Source organism: Monodelphis domestica, chromosome 3, assembly GCF_027887165.1.
Source record: "Monodelphis domestica isolate mMonDom1 chromosome 3, mMonDom1.pri, whole genome shotgun sequence".
Taxonomy (NCBI): domain Eukaryota; kingdom Metazoa; phylum Chordata; class Mammalia; order Didelphimorphia; family Didelphidae; genus Monodelphis; species Monodelphis domestica.
The window spans coordinates 272,486,756-272,506,404 of NC_077229.1; the positions used below are offsets into that span (position 1 = coordinate 272,486,756).

At 37.9% G+C, this 19,649-nt stretch overlaps 1 protein-coding gene across 7 annotated transcripts in view; it reads left to right on the forward strand.

Annotated features, from left to right (window-relative positions):
* GREB1L (GREB1 like retinoic acid receptor coactivator) overlaps positions 1-19,649 on the forward strand; it is a 350,508-nt gene that overhangs the window by 322,883 nt on the left and 7,976 nt on the right. For 6 of the 7 annotated variants that reach the window (XM_056823781.1, XM_016431665.2, XM_016431666.2 and 3 more), the window contains 8 exons: positions 1,868-1,970; positions 6,723-6,878; positions 7,329-7,468; positions 10,725-10,886; positions 10,975-11,179; positions 13,661-13,826; positions 15,817-16,047; positions 16,981-17,122. In XM_056823781.1, coding sequence (XP_056679759.1) covers positions 1,868-1,970; positions 6,723-6,878; positions 7,329-7,468; positions 10,725-10,886; positions 10,975-11,179; positions 13,661-13,826; positions 15,817-16,047; positions 16,981-17,122 — 1,305 coding nt within the window. The remainder of the gene's footprint in view (positions 1-1,867; positions 1,971-6,722; positions 6,879-7,328; positions 7,469-10,724; positions 10,887-10,974; positions 11,180-13,660; positions 13,827-15,816; positions 16,048-16,980; positions 17,123-19,649) is intronic. The other variant, XM_007487636.3, reaches the window with a different exon arrangement.

Genomic DNA, 19,649 nt, shown 5'->3' on the forward strand with positions numbered 1-19,649 from the left:
GTGATGTATTACTCTCATTGACCAGCATGAGGAATATAAAAAAATATGAAAATCCCTTTTAAATAATCCAAAGCGTCAGAAGAAAAGAGTTGTAAGAGTTAAATTAATATCCACTACTTCAAGTATTACATTTTTAAAGTTTATTATCTGACAAAATAGAACCATGTGACTAAGTTTTCTGCCTGCTCACAATTCCGGCTCCATCAAAGCTACTGACAGGAAGGAAAGAGAGCAAGACACAGAACTCCACCCAATTTATAGCCTATCTACATCAGCATATAAGGACAGGAAATGAGTGGGATTCTGGGAATTGTAGTTTTGCTGGGAATCATAGTTTTTAGGGGTAACAGATTCTAATTTCAGAGTACATATTCACTAAAAATGATACCTAATAGCTAATATTTATAAGCACTTTAATATTTACAAAGCATTTTACATGTTATCTCATTTTATCTTCACATCAAAGATAAAATGAGGTGTAGGTGTCACTACTATCTTTATTTTACAAATAGGAAACTGAAGCAGGCAGGGGTAATATGACTTGCTCAGGGTTATGCAGCTAATGAGTGTCTGAGGCTGGATTTGAACTCAGGTCTTCCTGAATCCAAATCCAGCCTACTCTCTACTGGACCAGTTTGGGCCTCTTTAAAAAATAAATACTATAAGTAAAAATTAAAAGAAAAAAGTTTAATGGGAATTAATGGAAAGGCCAAGACTCTTGATAGGTACATGGAAAGAATAATTGTTAAGTTATAATGGGTTAGGTACTGAAATAATTTATTTAAATATAAAAAGTTGTAAAGCAACTATATTTAAATATTTTCATGTTTAATATAAAACTTAGAATAAATCACTAATTTTTAAAAAAATAGAGAACAAACTTATTTTTCCTGGTGCTAGAGTACAGAATTATGGCTAAAAGAAAAGGTAAGTGGAGGCAGATTTCAGCTCAATGAAAGAAGGAACAAACTTCTTGATATTTTGAGATGGGCATAAAGGAATGGGCTACTGTAGGTGATGAATTCTTTGTCACTCTAAGCAGAAGCTTAAATAACTATAGCTGAGGATACTATAAAAATGACTTATGTTTCAGCTTTTTAAAAAAATAATTGTTACCTATTATCTTATTATCAATTCTAAGATAGGAGAGGAGCAATAGCTAGGTAAATGGGGTTAAGTGACTTACCCAGGGTCACACAACTTGGGAAATATCTGTAGTCAAATTTGAACACAGATCCTCCCAACTCCAGGTCTGATGCTCTATCTTGCTACCCCTCAACTTATTATTATTGAAAACAATAATAACAGCTTGCATTTGCAAGCACCTTAAGGTTTACAAAGTTCTTTATATACATTATTTTATTTTATCCTCAAAATAAAATGGGGAATAGATGCTGTTATTTTCTTTATCTGTAACATTAGAAAACTGAGGCAGAATGTAAAGTGACTTGCCCAGGGTTACAAAACTAGTAAATATCAGAGGCCAGATTTGAATTCAGGATTTCCTGACTCCAGGTCCATTGCTCTACTCAGTCATCCATCTTGCAATTATTTAGTGTAGTTTGGGCTAGATAATCTCTCAGGAGTCTTTCAAATCTAAATTCTATGATTCTAATAGACCATCAACTTTACTAGTAGACAAATGATGGAAATAATCATGAAAATACTGCTACCGAATTTTGTATTTATTTTATACAATTTTGTTCTTTTTAATGAAGGTAGGTTTTTTTAATGTTTTTAAGGAAGAAAGTAAAATCTTCCTTATCACACCCCCTCCTGAATGACGCATTTAATTACTACTATATGGAAGACTTGGTTTTTTCCTTCTTCCCATACCTTTTCTCCTGTCTCCAAATGTCTCCATTAGGTGGGAAAGACAGGCTCCTATCTGCAATTCCTCCGGATCCTTTTCCGCATGCTCATCAGATTACTGGAGGTTGATGTGTATGATGAAGAAGAGATTAATATCAGTAAGTAATGCACAAGAATTCTCAAAGGCCCTTTTGTGAAATAAAATAAAAAGCGAGCTAGATGGAGGAGGAATATATGAAAGGAGTGGGATGGTATAAATTACAGAGAAAATTAAGTTGTGCTGTATTTCTGACATCTGGTATTTCATTTGTAAGCCTTTTGAGGGCTTCTCTTGTATCCCCAACAGACATCATGCTGGGCAAATTAACAGGACACTCATAACTATTTGTTGAGTGAATGAATGGAAAAGCATTTATTAAGCATTAACTATATGCCGAACACCGTGCTGAGCATTTTTGTTGTTCAGTTGTTTTTCAGTCTTGTTTAACTCTTTGTGACCCCAAATGGGGTTTTCTTGACAGATTCTGGAGTGGCTCGCCATTTCGTTTTCCAGCTCATTTTACAGATGAGGAAACTGAGATAAACAGGGTTCAGTGACCTACCTAGGGTCACCCAGCTAATAAATGTCTGAAGCCAGATTTGAACTCAAGGGGATGAATCCTAGCCTAGCACCCTGTCCATCGTGCCACCCAGCCGCCCAGTGCTAAGCATTAGAGATACATAGGAAAGGGAGTTAGTCCAGTTTTCAAAAGAAGCTAGCTCTCACCTGTAGCCACAAGAAGCTTCAGCATGCTCAGTGGCCACACGCTGGTAAACTATCTCTGCAGGCAGGCTAGAGCAGGTTGAAGGTAAGCAACAGACCTCAGAGTGAGTAGGGGGATGTCTACCCCAAGTGTGTGAAGACTTCCTCCAATGGAAGGGGCAAGATGAGGACAATTCCTTCCAGCAGCCATGAAGGTGGCTGACGTGGGCACTGTGGAACCCTCAGAATTGCAGCAGATATCAGACACCAAGGTCATCCACTGCTTCCCAAGCCATCCCCACTTATCCTGACTTTTGTCCTGCCCCTAGACATCCACAACCCTAGAAGAGAGAGTGAGACCGATCGATGGCTTTGTGCAACTCTGCCTCACTTAAGATCGAATTTATTACACAAGTCAAAAAATCATTTTAGTCTTCTTTTAGTACATAGGACAATAACCAGCCAACTAGCCAAGCAGATTAGTATCGTTATCAATAATAATAATAATAACTCAAGTTTACGTAACTCTCTAAGGTTTTTAAAGTCTGGTTTCAGCCCTGTAAAGTTGGTGAGTGGAGGCTTCACGCCTCCTTTGGGTGAGAAGGAGAAAGAAGTTCAGTGAGTAGGACTCTAACTCTCCATCTCTTGTCCAGTTTGGACTCTTTTTTTTTCTGCTCTCCGAAGTTGAGACATCTTGCTCCTCTAGTCTCTATTCCGATCTAACAATCAGATAAATGCTAGGGAGGAAATATCCCAACCTTCCTTCTAGAAATGGATCATAGGCTAATTCAGCCACAGATGTGCTGGAGCCAATTCACATTGCCTTAGAATTGATTGTTAAAAAACACATGTGCAATTTTTGCCTTAGAAATTGGCAAATGCTACAAATGAAGACTTGGTTTATCATGTTGTTGAGTTGTTTAGCCTTAGGAAATGATGGAGAAAACTTGGATAAAAAGTATCATGTATTCTAAAATTATTTTTTAATTTTAAAGAGAGCCAGTTGTAAATCATTTATCAGCAACCTCCTGAGTCCAGCCCTAGTAGAATATAGCCATGACAAGGAAGATCTGTGAATTCTGACCCAGTATAGATTAGAGCTTGATGGACTGAGTTGGCTTAGGGTCATTTCTTTCTTTCTTTCTTTCTTTCTTTCTTTCTTTCTTTCTTTCTTTCTTTCTTTCTTTCTTTCTTTCTTTCTTTCTTTCTTTCTTTCTTTCTCTCTTTCTTTCTCTCTCTCTCTCTCTTTCTTTCTTTCTTTCTTTCTTTCTTTCTTTCTTTCTTTCTTTCTTTCTTTCTTTCTTTCTTTCTTTCTTTCTTTCTTTCTTTCTCTCTTTCTTTCTCTCTCTCTCTTTCTTTCTTTCTTTCTTTCTCTCTCTCTCTTTCTCTCTCTTTCTTTCTCTCTCTTTCTTTCTTCTTAATTATTTTTTTTCAATTACATGTAAAAACAATTTTTGATAATTGTTTTTTAACATTTTGTAATTCAGATTCTCTTCCTCTCACCTCCTTTCCCAAGATTATACCAGTACTTTCATGCAATATGTATTTCTACATTCCCTATGTCATAACTAAAAATATGTATCACATATACAATAAAAAACTCATAAAGGATATCAAATGATGGATGGCATGCTTTGATCTGCAATCAGTTCCTTCTTTGGCTTTAGTGTTTTTTTAATCATGAGTTCCTCAGGCTTATCTTGGAACCTTGGTTTGCTGATAATAGTTTAGTTTAGAAGCATTTCTTAAAATTAATCTAGAGAATTCACTCCAGGGCTGGTCTGAATTAAGCAAACCACCTTAGGTTAGGAAGGTTACTTTCTTCTTTTTTTTATTTTATTTTTATTGTCACACAAAACACACTTACATATCGGTCACTGTTGTACAAGCACCCTCAGAATAACCAAAATCCCAAAATTAAAACCAAAATATCCCAAAAGAAAACCACAAATATACTGATGTGAAAAATATGCTTTGGTCCACATCCATCTGACTCCAACAGTTCTTTCTCTGGAGGGCAGGTTACTTTCTAATTGTCCTGTGACATTAATGAAACGTTGCCCTTATAATACTTTTCTTTTTGTCAGATGCGTAAAAGATATCAATCATACTCTCAAGAAATATTTTGTTCTTATTTTTCATTGGGGAGCAGAGAGGTGAGACTGAAGAAAAGAAGATACGTGCATTCACAAGCAGGATATTTTTCTCCTCCTCAATTCATATTCATGCTTGAACATGATTTTACCCCTCTTCCACTCCCCTGGGTTCCAAGATGAGAGATGTCTAAATATCCTGTAAAGTAGGTCTAAACCTCTAACTGGACTCTACACAAACTATCTGAGATCCCCAGCATGCTCCTGACTAGGGCTGGATCAGATGCTAAGGGCTAATCCAGACACAGGCTAATCCTTCAAGCCTCTATGCTAGGGCTAAACTAGAATTTTAAAAACTTCCAGAATAAAGGAGCAAAATGTTTTTAATCCCAGTCACCTCACTACTCAAAAAACATTCCCATTGCTCCAGAGAAAGTTGTTATCTCTTACACCATTTAACCATATTTCTTTACTTTAGAAGATTCCATGCCATTCCATTCAGCATCTATTAAACATTTACTGTGTGCGAGGCACTGCAGAATCCATGATTTTATCACTGACTACTCCTATTGGTATAGATCACAGAGGCAGCTGGGTGGTGCAGTGGATAGAGCAGCAGACTTGGAATCAGAAAGCCCTGAGTTTGAATCCAATCTCAGACAACTATTAGCTGTGATCCTGTGAACAAGTTATTTAACCTCTGCTGGTCTGAGCTTCTTCAAATGTAGAATGAGGATAAAACAATACCTGACTCCCAGGATTGTTTGAGGATCAATTGAAATTATATTTGTAAAACAAAAAAATTTTTTAAGGAAGAAAGAATATTTGTAAAGCTCTTGGTGAAAGAACCTGGCACATAGTAGGTATTTTATTTAAAAACCATATAGCCCCTTTCTCCTTACGAAAAATTTTTGAGCTCATGGAAAGCCTTCCATTTAGACTCTGTTCTCATAACTTAAATCATACAGTCCAGCACTGGCCTAGATCACTTGATTCTTTTCTATTTGGTTGAATTTGGCTAAGCTTTTGTCCCTCCCAGCATAACCTTTGAGAACCCAAGATCAGCTCCTTAGCACAGTGTGACATCATATTGAATAGACTTTTAGTGATGGTTTCGGTATCATGTCATAACCATTTGGGACTTTAATCTACAGTAATGACTTTTGCAATAATTGAGCTATGAACCAAGGCCAATGAAAAAATCTCTATTTCTTTTTAGTAAATGGTTCCATTTGGCCAATTAACTTTATTATTTCTACTGTATTAGGATAGACCTAAATGGAGTTTTGAAAAGAAACATTGAAAAATTCCTGCAGCAGTGTTGGCAGATAAATAAATAACATTATTATATGGAATAAAAGGGTAATTCCTGTAATTATGCTTTTTTGGGGGGGGAATTTTTTCTCTTTGCCATTGTCATTTAAAATTAATATATTTTTTTAAAATTTTAAAAAATAAAAATAAAAAAATAAAAAATAAACATAAACATAAATTAAAAAAAATAAAAAATAAATTTAAAAAAAATTTTATTTGATTATAGTATTCCATTCTGAACTGAAGAAAACTTTTGTACATTTAAGTACACGAATTTTAAAATTGAAAAGATGCTTAATTTGAAAGATTCTATACATGTGTTGTTCTAACCTAGTTAAGTCAAAGATTCAGAATGTCTGGGTGGTGAGAGCCATAAAAGGCCAGATGTTGGGAAAGTGCAGGCAGTCCTGCAGTTAGAAACCAAGTGCCCCTCAGTTTCGTTCCTGCACAAACCAAGGGCAGATTGGTCTAGGGAATTCTAAACTTAGGAATTGGTCCTGTAGATTTCTAGGTTTCTAAACTGAGGAAGAGAGTCACAAAACCTCCAGAGCAGCATCACAAGGCTGCATTCTCCACTGCTCAGATCCAACAACATTATATCTAATTCTGATTTTTCATACTTTAAGGGTAGGAGAAAAAAATGGGGATCCCCCATTTTTCTGAAAGATATCTTTCTGACTGCTTCAGTCTTTGGTTTTTATGATATTCCTTCCTTCCTGGCTTGCACGAAGGCTGACACCTCTGTCTGATCTCTGCTTTAGATCACAGTGAGAGCAATGACATCAGTCTGTCGGAGAGAGATCCTTGGCCCGACATTGAGAACTTTGGTAAAATGCCTTTTGATGTCAGTGTACATGATCCCAAGTACAGTCTGATGAGCCCAGTATTCACTGAAAAGTTGGCAGGAATCAAGCAAGGTTAGTACAAATTGAGTCATATTTTCCAATGTTGAATGTTAAGGTTCCAAAGAGCCTGGGGAGTTAGTTGGTTTCTGGGAACAGACTGATCCCTAAGAGAACAGACTATGGAGATGGTGTGTGTGTGTGTGTGTGTGTGTGTGTGTGTGTGTGTGTGTCTGTCTGTCTGTCTGTCTGTCTGTCTGTGTACTTTTTTATATGATCTCTCGCTCCCTTTATTAGCTCATTTTCCCTCCCTCCTCAACTCCTAACACAAATCACATAGTTAAATAAATAAATATAAATCACATAAGGAACCACACAAAATAAATCACAAGCTTTGCTCTTTCACAATTGTACCTCTAATTGTGAGAGAGCACCCCTTTGGCTTCAGCTAGTTAGAACTAAGAAGTGTATTTAGGTCTTCTGAATGCATTTTGGGGTGCATTTCTCCCCCTTCTCTGTGTACAGAAGCAAAAAAGGAAGGCAAATTTGAAGAGTCCAGGAAACGAGAAACTGTGTCCATGATGCTAACCAAATATGCTGCTTACAACACGTTCCATCACTGCGAGCAGTGCCACCAGTACATGGATATCAGCCCTGCATCCCAGGTGAGGCTCCCCCATCCCTGCGTATGTCCCTAGAGAAGGATGTTGGTGTTTAAGCTGGGCTGACAGAGGGACTCTCAAGTGCCATGTAAATTGGGAAATGGAGAGATGGAAAATGGATTCCTGCTTATGATCTAGATTTTTTGTAGGATTTCTCCAACATCATCTTGTTAAGACTTGGACCTGCTAAGATAAAAGACCTATGGATTGGTGGCCAAAATGTGTAGTGCAACAATTTGGAAAAGTTTTGGTTTGGTTGATTTTTATTAGTTGGGCAGGAATAGTTCCACATTGTATTTCAAAGTTCTGAAGGATTGTAGGAGTATAGTTAACTAGGAAAATTGTATTTTTAAAAATTCTTTCTCCCTCATTGTCCAAAATGATGCCACTGACTTTGAGTTATATTTTCTATTCAACTGTTGAGTTGCCCTAAGCCAGCAATGTTCTCACCCCAGCCTAGCATGGAATGCAATTGATGAGGGATTTTGGAAAATAGAATTATTTGTGGCTGTCTGCAGTTAGAACCAGCTAGACAGGGAGACGTGAGCTCACTTTCCATTATAGCAACTTCTTCATCATGGCACAGGTTGAAAAGCAAAGATAAAGGTGAGGAAGCTTTCCACATTTAGAGGAAATCAGTAAAGCTCTCTCTCTCTCTCTCTCTCTCTCTCTCTCTCTCTCTCTCTCTCTCTCTCTCTCTCTCTCTCTCTCTCTCTCTCTCTCTCTATCTTTTCCCCTAGGCTTCTTCTAGGTGCCTCCCTATATCTGGGAGAAAATTATTCTGCTGTTAAGGGGTCAGGATAACTTTCTTCCATTAAAAATATTTAGCTTTAAAAACTAGGTCTGCCACCCCAAGAAAAAATAAGCAGAAAGTAGATACCCTGGTTCAGATTGACCATTGTTTCCCCACAGTTCTTCATTCAGTCTTAGGTAAAGCTGTAAATCTAGAGGACAGTTAACAAATAAATAAATAAATAAATAAACAAACAAAAATTCAATAAATAAATAAATCTGACTGCCTTCCGAGCTTAGTGGTTAGAGAGTCAGCCAGAGACAAGAGGTCCTGAGTTCAAATCTGGTTTCAGATACTTCCTAGCTGTGACCCTGGACAAATCACTTACCCCCAATTTGCCTAGTCCTTACTGCTCTTTGATCTTAGCATCCATTCCAAGATGGAAAGTAAGGGTTGGTTTTTTTAATCAACCATAAATTTATCGATAGTAAAACTCTAAATACATTGATAGAATTTTTGTTTAGTTTTACTTGTCAATAATAAGAGCAGCTAGCATACATATGTGTGTATGTATGTATATAGCATTTTAAGATTACAAAAAACTTCATATACGTTAAATTATTTAATTCTCACAAAAACTCAGAGGCAAGTGCTATTATTATCCTCATTTTATAGATGAGGAAACTGAGGCAGATGGTGGTTAAATGACTTGCCTGTGTTTGCACTGCTAGTATCTATCTAGATGGTGATTCAAACTCAAGGTCTTCCCAACTCCCAACTTCCCAACTTCCCAAGGCTTAGCGGTTTCATTAAATTTTTGTAAAGCATGTGAAGATATCAGGTAGAATAAGTTACTAGAATCAATTAACTGAAAGAACAGGGATGAGGCTCTTCTCTAGAAAGTTTTTAAAAGTTGTTGGATTTTTATTTGTCTTAAGATGTGTCCTGTGTCCCTGACTGAATTCACAGCCACTTAATACAGTAATAGAGTATTTCAGACTCATAACCTTACTCCGATTTCCTATGTTCTTAGTATCCTAAAGTGGAAAGCATAGTATGGTGGGAAAAGAAGAGTCACAAGCCCTGGGTTCAAGTCCCAACCATTACAACTCTTGTTACATGGAACAAGCATCAATCTCACGACACTTTGACTTATTCATCTTTCAAGTAGAGGGTCAGACTAGATAAATCTCCAAAGCTCCTTCCAACTCTGCAACCTTATGACCCACAGAAAACAAGAATAATTTTCTCCCCAAAGCTTGTTGACCATTTGGAGTATAACAGGATACTTCACAGGTGGTTCCAAATTTTGCATAAAAGTAATTATGGTACAAAGGAGATAAATAAATAATTCATGTTAAGCAACAACTGCTCTGTTAACACTATGGAGAAGATACATCAAAAACCAAGAAGAGAACAGTTAGTTGGCTCAGTGGATTTAGAGACAGGAGGTCAAATCTGGCCTCAGATACTTCCTGGCTATGTGCCTTGGAGCAAGTCACTTAACCCCTGTAGCCTAGCCCTTACTGCTTTTCTGCCCTGGGATCAATACCAAGTATTGATTCTTAGACAGAAGGTAAGTGTTTTAAAAAAGCAGCAGCAGCTCCTGAGAATGGAAATGCTTGTCCAATGTTGTTCTATCTGTGTTAAGCACACAAACATGGTCTTTGGAAAATTTTTTCTCAACTTTTTCAAATTCTTATTAGCTATTATTAGTCCCAAACCTGTTACTTTGTTATAAAACCTAGTGAGTGGTGTGACCCTCCTTTCTGTAAAGCACAGATTTAGATTTTTCTATTTTCTAGCATACCTTTTGATCCAAAACTACCATTACTGGGTCTATAACCCAAAGAGATTTTTTTAAAAATGGGAAAAGATGTTTGTACAAAAATATTTATATCTGCTCTTTTTGTGGTGGCAAAGAATTGGAAACTAAAGGGATGTCCTTTGATTGGGGAATGGCTGAACAAATTGTGGTCTATGATGGCGATGGAATACTATTGTACTGTAAGGAATGATGAACAGGATGATTTCAGACCCACATGAACTGATACAGAGTGAAATAAGCAGAACCAGGAGAACACTGTACACACTAACTGAAATATGGAATGATAAAGATGATAGTCTTTACTACTAACAGCAATGCAATGATCCAGGACAATTCTGAGGGACTTAGGACAAAGAATGCTCTCTACCACCAGAGAAAGAACTATTGGAGGAGAAATGTGGATGAAAACATGTGATTTGTCACTTGTTTATTTGGGTACTTGTTTGGGGATTTGGGTTCTATAAGACTATTTGCTTACAAAAATAAATAATATGGAATGATTTTTGCATGATCATACATGTATAATCCAGATTGAATTTCTTGTCAGCTTCAGCAGTAGGGAAGGAAAAAGGAAGGAACATAATATGGATCCTATGAAATTGGAAAACTTATGTGGAGATCTGTTATTAAAATAAAAAAATTTAAATAAAAAGATTTTTTCCCCTATTTTCTATTTCTCCTTTGTTCTGCCAATACAGATGTCAGATTCCACCCTTCATGCATTCACATTCTCTTCCTCCATGTTGGGAGAGGAGGTCCAGCTTCATTTCATCATCCCCAAATCCAAGGAAAGCCATTTTGTGTTCAGCAAGCAAGGCAAACACCTGGAGAGTATGCGGCTGCCTCTGGTGTCTGACAAGGTGGGTGAGCATCGTGGCCAGCCGTGGGCAGCAGGGCATGGGGTGGGCTTCCCAAACTACTTAAACCTAACACGTTATCTTCCAACAGAATCTGAATGTAGTCAAGAGCCCGATCTTCACTCCTTCCAGTGGACGACACGAACAGGGCCTGCTGAACCTTTACCATGCCATGGAAGGCATCAGCCACCTTCACCTCCTGGTGGTCAAAGAGTATGAAATGCCTCTGTACCGCAAGTACTGGCCCAACCACATTATGCTGGTGCTTCCTGGCATGTTCAACAACGCTGGTGTGGGTAAGGACTTCAGCATCTTATGCGATTCTAAGCGAGAAATCCAATTTCTTCATTTTCATGAGCGATTTAAGATGAAGAAATGCTGGATTCTTCCTAGGAAAGATTCCACTGGTCTTTGTCACATCTTTAAAACTGGATTGCTGCTAGTAGAAAATGGAGGAATTTTTTCCTTCTCTATTTAGCACCATATTTCCTTAAAACGTTTTCAGTTCCAAAGATCAGACTCCAAGGAATAAATCATTGCTGTGTATATAAACAGATTGAAAAGTATTTTAGGATACTCCCTTAGGATACTCGGGAAATCTCATGGAGTCATTACTCAGTATAGTAGTTTAACAGTTGGATGAACTTTCCCCCCCATAGTCCAGGCGTCATTCTTGCATTTTAGACCCTGAGGGTACAATTTCAGGTTGGGAAAGAGCCATTGAACCCCTTCCCATGCAGAGAGGTTCCAAGAGGCCCCAGCCTACCTGCTTCATCTATAGTTTGATACCAGAGAAGCCGAGCCAGTTCATAGAGCCAACTTCAGAATTCATGATCTCACTAGGGCTGGTCACATCCATTTTATTGACCAGTAAGTAGGGTGTTCAGGGCAATCTCGAGTGCTCCTCCCAAGTATATTAGGAGAAAAGAACTGAATTCCTATTGTAAAGTCAAGGGTGGAGGATACAGCTATTAATTGAACTCCAACCAGATCTGCTCTTCAGAGCTATTATTGCTCTAGTCCCTGCCACAATAGTCCTCCAGCTCCGAAAGAAGCTTTCCAAGCTTTAAAGATAAGCTGCTCAGCCGTGCTTCATCAAGGGGAAATGATGATAGATGGTCATTCACGCAGCTCTTTGTCCAAATGAATATATCACTGTGCCACAAGAGTGGTTTACCTGAAATAATATCTCAGAAGCAACTGAGCTCTCTCCATCTACATGCCTCTTTCTGTTGTTTTCTTTATTCTGATCATCTTTCTCCCCATCTCTCTTCCTTTTCCCTGTCCCCATTTGACCTCCTTTAATAGCAAACATTTTCAAAAATTAACTATATATATTAAGAAATATATTATATATTCCCTATTCTTGAGTCTATGTTAAGTGACTTGAACCTTTTGCATTTTCTCTCCCCCAAAATGATCAGTTCATCATAAAATTAACAAAATTAAATTACTTTTTGCTTCTATACAGCTCTTCCTTGAGATTTTATCACTGGCTTTTGAAAGGAAAAAAAATCTCTCTGTTCTTCAGCTAGAGATAAATAGCAAAATTTACCCCTTTTTTTGGGAGTTCCATTCTTTCTACTTTGTTTTGTTTAGAGAACACTCTAGCCTTGGCCCTTTGGTGTCTGTATGTCCTTTAGTGATGTGTTTCATTTTAAAAGTCAAAACAGTATCCTTGACTTCTTCAGATTATTTTCTTCTGACCTATTCTCTCTCTCTTATGTTTTCCTTTTGTTTATTTCTCTTGTGTGCTCACTTCTCTCTGAAAATGAGTGGGGTAGATATTGCCCATTTAGCCCCAAGATCTGCCTCTTTTACATCATAAGAAACAAATGAAAACAAACATTTTAAGTCCAGTCAAAGTAAAGGGCAGGATAAATAGGAAAACTCGCAAGGTTAAAAGAAACACAAAATGTAGTTTAGAGAGGTCTGCTTAGAAGGGTAGATTTGACTGCTGACCTTGAGGATAAACAAAAGAGTTCTCTAGAATAATACTAACAATAGCTGGAAATTATATGGCATTTTAAGGCTTAATAAAACAGGGGCAGCTGGGTCGCACAGTGAGAGTCAGGAGGACCTGGGTTCAAATGTGACCCAAGATACCACCTCGCTGTGTGATCCTTAGAAAGTCAATTAAACCCCGATTACCTAGCTCTTACCGCTCTTTTTCCTTAAATCAATACAGTATTGCTTCTAAGACAAGGGTGAGGGTGTAGGTTAATAAATCACATTATCTCATTTAATCGTCCCATCAACTCACTGAAGTAAGTACTACAGGCATTATTATCCTCATTTTACAGATGAGGAAACTGAGGTTCAAGAGACTGAGTGACTAGCCCATGGTCACCCAGCTAGTAAGTATTCAGGGTTGTATTTGGACCCAGGCTGCTCTTGACATTACCAGACCTTTTTCAGAGAAGACCCTGCTTCCCCAAGTCTCATTGCACATTGTAGAGGCTTACAAGCTTATGTATGATCCGTGTATGAATGCATGAGTGAATGAAATCCAAGCTGAGGAAATATTCATCCAAGTATTGAATCCAATCAGGTCATCAACACTTGCAGTTGATCCTGGATTATTGCAAGCTTTGTCTTCATGGCTATTTTGAGCTGTTGACACGCGGTGAAAATCATAACCCTTGTCCTCATGGGGTCTTGGTTAGGAGACCCAGAGTTCCCACTTGGTTTCCAAGTCAGGATCAGTGGAGTAGGTTCGGGGGTCAAGGGTCTCCTTTGGAGTTGCTCTATGCAACCGTATTTGTGTTGTCTTTCAGGTGCTGCAAGGTTCCTCATTAAAGAGCTCTCCTACCACAACCTGGAACTGGAGAGAAACCGCCTGGAGGAGCTGGGCGTCAAACGCCAGTGCGTCTGGCCTTTCATAGTGGTCATGGATGACTCCTGTGTCCTGTGGAACATTCACAGTGCTCAGGAACAGTCCAGGTACGGTGCCGGCTACAGGCATGGTGATTTATAGGGAGACGGGGAAATCCTGCGATCGGAGAACATTTATTAAGCTCCTACTAGGGGCTAGGTGTCAGAGTTAGAAATGCAAGGAATGAAATAGTCCCTAGAGAAACAAATGCAGAGAATGAGCTCTCCTCTCTTAGGGAGAGAAGCTTACATTCTTAAGGAATTTGTTTTCTTAGATCTGAAAATTTATCTTTCTGTTGGAATCCAAGAAGTTTAAAAGGCAATATGCCCGAAGGCTTAAGTGTAGTAGAACCCGGCGGTCATTCAGAGTGTCCAAGGAATATGGTAACATAAATGAATACTTGAAAAGGGTCTTTTAGAATAAACGTTCAAAACAAAACGTTTATCTCATTCCAGACTAAAAACTGAGCTTGATAGCCTAGAAAATATTGAACAGTTTAATATCTTTGAAATGTTTGTAAAGCCCTGAAAGCTTTGTCCTTCGTTAATTACATTAGAAGACTTGCTTTTGATCAGAATTCCTTCCTTTTCACACTTGGGAAAGTATTAACAGAAGTCCATTGTTAAAAACAGACATTAAACTGCAAATTAATTCGGGTAGAATGTGTTCCAGCAAAGCCAGCTGCTGAGGTGGCCTCAGGTTATATTTAATCTATGTTTAATATTTAATTAATTAATTTTAAATTTAATAATTTTAAATTAAATGTATGAATAATTTAATTAATATCTTTAATAACCTATCTCCTCTTGAGGAGAGAAGCTTACACTCTTCAGGACAGAGAGGGAGAGGACATGTGACATCTGTCCCAACTTAACACCAGTTCCACAGTGAACAATACTGAATGAATAGCAAAGATACCCATTTATCCAAATTATGGTAAAACAGAAATCAGAGAAGGCATACAGAGGAGAATATTTACTGAAAACAAGACAGAATGAAGGAGCTTTTTCCTTTGAAAGTGAGATAACTCAGCTCAGCCAAGTGAGTATCTCCTGGATCTCACCCAAAGGTGTATCTAGTGTAGCAAACCCGAGAGATTCCCCACTCAGCTCCTGTCTTCTCACAGTCTTTCTCTTCAGCAAACTGAAGTGGGGTCGGCCTCTTCCATCTTCTCTCTCAAAGCTGAATTGCTCAAAGAGAATTCTCACTTGGAAAACCCCAGAATCTAAGGGGACTGGCTGAGAACTGAAGCCCCCACTTCACCCAAGTGACATAGGAGAGGGCTTTTTTCTCCACCAATAAGAAGAAAGTCTGGGCTTTGGGACAGGGGTTAGTCCTGTATAAATATAGACAGAATGAATGCAAAAGACTTAATACAAATCAGCAATTAAAGCTTAAAACTGCATTGACTTTGGGGACTGCTGCCACCATCATCTATGCATTAAGACTAATTGAGCCCTTTCGCTATTTCTGGAACACCAAGAAAGGCAGAACAGAAAGAGTTCTTGAGGGAGGGCACTTTGGTTTTTGTTTTTCACAACTTTGATAATAGTTGGCCCCTCAGGTTACCAGGGCAGGGGAATGTGTCTCATCAATGACCTTCCATTCCCCATCTGTACTTTGCTACAGACCTAGATGATTGGAAGGGACCTTTGAGGTCCTTAAATGGGGACCGATGAACTTGTTTGGGTCTCTTATATTTTGATCATTGTATTCCATGACCACTGGTTTCCTTTGTAATCCTTTTATTTTATTTTATTTTTCTGAAGTTATATAATTTTTATATTTATAATTTATATTTATTTATATATATTTATAATTATATAAGTTATATAATTTTATCTCTATATAGATGTAGATATTTATAATTTTTATATATTTAATATATTATTTATTTATATATATAAGTGATATAATTTTTATCTCAGGTTATGTTTTGGGGAGAAACCCAGTTTATGTTAGGCAACATCCGCCTGTTTTGCTTTTGGAAATTATGGGTTGACGCATTTTTGGATGACCCTGTGAACTGCTTCTCACACTTTTCTTCATTTAATCTAGCAGCCAGTCCATGGAGCCAGGAGTTACCAGCAAGAATGTGTCTTTAAAGAGCGTCCTGCAGCATATTGAAGCCACCCCAAAGATCGTGCATTATGCAATCCTAGGGATTCAGAAGTGGAACAGCAAGCTGAATTCTAAAAGCCTCAAGTCCCCTTTCTCTCGGTGCCACGTCCATGACTTCATACTGCTCAATATAGACCTGACACAGAATGTGCAATATGATCTCAACAGGTAAGGAACCCCAGACAGATTCGGTTCGTCATTTGGGATCTGGGATACTGGGATACTCACTGTATATTGTTAGCCTGCAATGTCTTTGTGCATCACAGATAAAAGATAAAAAGATAAGCCTGTCTACACTTGTTGAATGGATGACAGCTTTCTAAACAAGGTTGTTTAGTAGCAGCCATGCCCAAAGAAGCATGTTCAGTCTTCATGTAAGCCCTGTCTCTCACTCTGGATCTCTCTCTCTCCTTCTCCCCTCCATCTCTCTTCTCTCCTTGGACAAGGGAATTAGAAGAGCTGAAACAAAGAGAAGCTCCAGCTGGAGATGCCACCTAGTCCTAAAAGGTTCTATCCTAAAATGAACATGGGGAAAGGGTTGTCAGATTATAAGGAGGTCCTTTATAAATTAGATTTTGGTAGAAATTGGAGCACAAAAATAGAAAGAGAACTCGAGGGCTGCCTGATTAGTTTCCATTGGCATGCCAGACAGAGCTCTCTATTACCCCAGCTGCAGAAAATTCCCTTAGACCCAGCAGATGCCCAGTAAAATCCATTGAAATGGGGACAGCTGGGTTGCTCAGTGGATAGCATGCCAGAGTCAGAAGCACTTGGGTTCAAATCTGGCCTCAGACACTTCCTAGCTCTCTGACTTTGCATAAGTCACTTAATCCCAATTGTCTAGCTCTTAGACTCTTCTGACATGAAACCAATCCTTAGTGTTTGATTCTAAGACGGAAGATAAGCGTTTAAAAAAAAAAAGCCAGACACACTATTTCATGATTTGTGTGGATTTATCTAGGCCATAAGGAGGTCAGTCTTATTTTAGGCCATCCTCTACTTTTTGTCCTTTCCTACTTTTTTGTAATAATGCTGGATGAGATGATAGAAACAGAATAAGTTACCGAAGCCCACATCTGCATTTCTATAATTAAATTATAGGTACTTCTGTGAAGACGTTGACTTTAACTTGAGAACCAACAGCAGTGGCCTGCTTATTTGCCGATTTAACAACTTCAGTCTCATGAAAAAACACATCCAGGATGGAGGACAAAAGGACTTTAACGTTAAGCCAAAACTCAGTGTAAGTTTTTGCAAGTTTCAAAGACAGAATTATTTTCTTGAAAGTAAAGACAACAGCTCCCCCTTCATATCTTTTATATTAAATGTTGGTGTTTTCTGAGGAGGAAAGTAACAGAAGTGAAAATCCTGTTACTCTATGAAAGAGACATGGAGAGAGGTATTTCTAGTTTCCAGGACACAGACTAGTATTGGTCTATGGCAAAATTTATCATAATAATGATAACAAATATTTGCTCCCTTCTGATACTTCTTTCTTCTCAGTTGCTAATCTCAGCTCTTAGAGCTTTAGAAAATTATCATGATGAGGCTGGACTGACTTTGGTAGAAGATTAAATGCAATATTCTATTCCTGTCCTTCTGGATAGAAATGTGATAAAATATGAAGGAGACAGAAGGCAGAGACATCCATCTACCATTGGACTTGTATGCTATTTACTGAAAAGGAGAAGTCTTCAGACTAAGCAAGATGTACAATAAAAATGGTTTAAAAAGGAATTAAAAACAAAGGCAAATCATGGAGCCCTCTTCTACTTTCAGTAATCTAAAATCAATGGATCTCAATGCACTACATTGTGGGGTATTGAAGAAACATTAGGATTGAGAGACCATTATTGATGATCTTTGAAAATTCATGGTAAATGGGAGGCCCCACATGGCAGGGGGATTAACAGATGTTTTTATTTTCAAAAAATCAAAGGATGTGAGTTCCCCGATTTGTGGCAAAATTCTAAAATGAATTATTAAAATGATGATTTGTGAAACAGTTTAAAAGGAAAATTATAAACACTGTGAAATCAGCATGGATTCAACAAAAACATGTCATTTCAATCTTGTTGACAAAGAGATGATCTTAGTAAGTTAACAGAATTCCACAGGCATGGCAATCTGAAATTCTCCAAGGCCCTTGGCAAAGCATCTCATGATACTCTGTAAAAATAAATTTAGTCTCTAGTAATAAAAGTATTATATTTTAAAAGGTTTATTAAGGATTATTAGAAATCAAGGAATAAAGAAAATACAAAATAATAAAACCACATGCCTAGGACTGATTAGCCCATTCAAAGCTTACTGACTACATCTTACAAATGACTGAGCAGCGAGAGCCTGAGCATAGAAGAGGACAAGGTAGGCTTTAATGCCCGTTTAAATACTAATTATGACTCAGGTGAGATTATAGGGAATTTTGGGAAATACCAAGGACTTCTGGGGATTGAAGTCTAGGGTTCAAATCTCCATTTTACAACTCTGATGGATAAAATGGAGAGGTTCAGGCTGGGGGAATCATAGTATTGTTAAGTGGATTCAAAACTAGTTTAAGGAATAACACAGTAATTAATCAATGACTTCTAAGAAAGAAGTATCAATGAAATGAATATCTAAGACTCTGTCCTTGGCCACCTTCTACTGTTCAGCATTTTTATCAGCTGTATAGACAAAATTGTTCATCAATTGGCAAACATTTATTAAGAATTTACTATGTGCCAAGCACTGTGGTATACATTTGGGATACAAAAAGAAGGCAAAAAGCAGTCCCTGCCCTCAAAGATAGTTAACAGACTGAATAATAGAATTGTACTTTTTTTTAAAAAGGCTAACAACAATAGATTGAATCCAGTAAGATAAGAAAAATGTATAATTTTATTATTACGTTTTTAAAAATGTGTCAACTGTACCAGGATGAAATGAAGAAAACACAGAGAAACAAATTCATGTGGAGAAAAAGCCCTGTGGCTTTTTACGAGTGACAAACTGAGCTAACAGTATGACAACAGTCAAAAAAAGCAGGGAATGAAGAGAGAAATATTTCAGAGTAAGAAGGCTTGTGGGGGTTATTGTGGAGAAGGAAGTCCAGAGAGTTGGAAGCAGAGCCCAGAGAGGGAGGGAGGAAGGAAGGAAGGAAGGAAGGAAGGAAGGAAGGAAGGAATTTTTTTTTAAGTTGACAGAATTCTAAATCATGACAGAGACAAATCTGGTTATAGGAACTAGAAATATTTTACAGGGGAGAAGATTGACGTAGAAGAAACAATATTTGTCTTCAAGTATGTAGAAGGGGGGTTCGATTTGTTTTGAGTGAGCCCAGAAGCAAGAACCAGAAACAGTGGGCAGAAGTTGTCCCATTAGACTTCAGCCTAATAGGAGGAAAAGCTAGTATATGTATACTTAGAGTTGCTCATGAATCACAAGGTGGGGAATTCCCCATTCTTGGAGGTTTTCGAGTTGGGGCTGGACTGGATGGCCATTTATCGGAAATGTTAAGCAGGGAATTCCTGCTCAGACACAGGTGAAACCAAGGGATCTCCCAAGGTCCTGTTCAGCTTTGAGATGCTTAGGATTACTGGAGCTTGGTTGTATTTGGCTGATGATTTTAAAAAAAGGGGCCACTGGCCAAAATTGAGATACAAGGCAGCTTGTGTTTCAAAAAGATGGCTGCTCTGTGAATTGGAAGCCCTGGTGTCAGGTCTTAGCTGTCACCCTTATGATATTATGGAAAAATCACCTCTTTGAGCCCGAGTTGCCTCTCCTGTAAA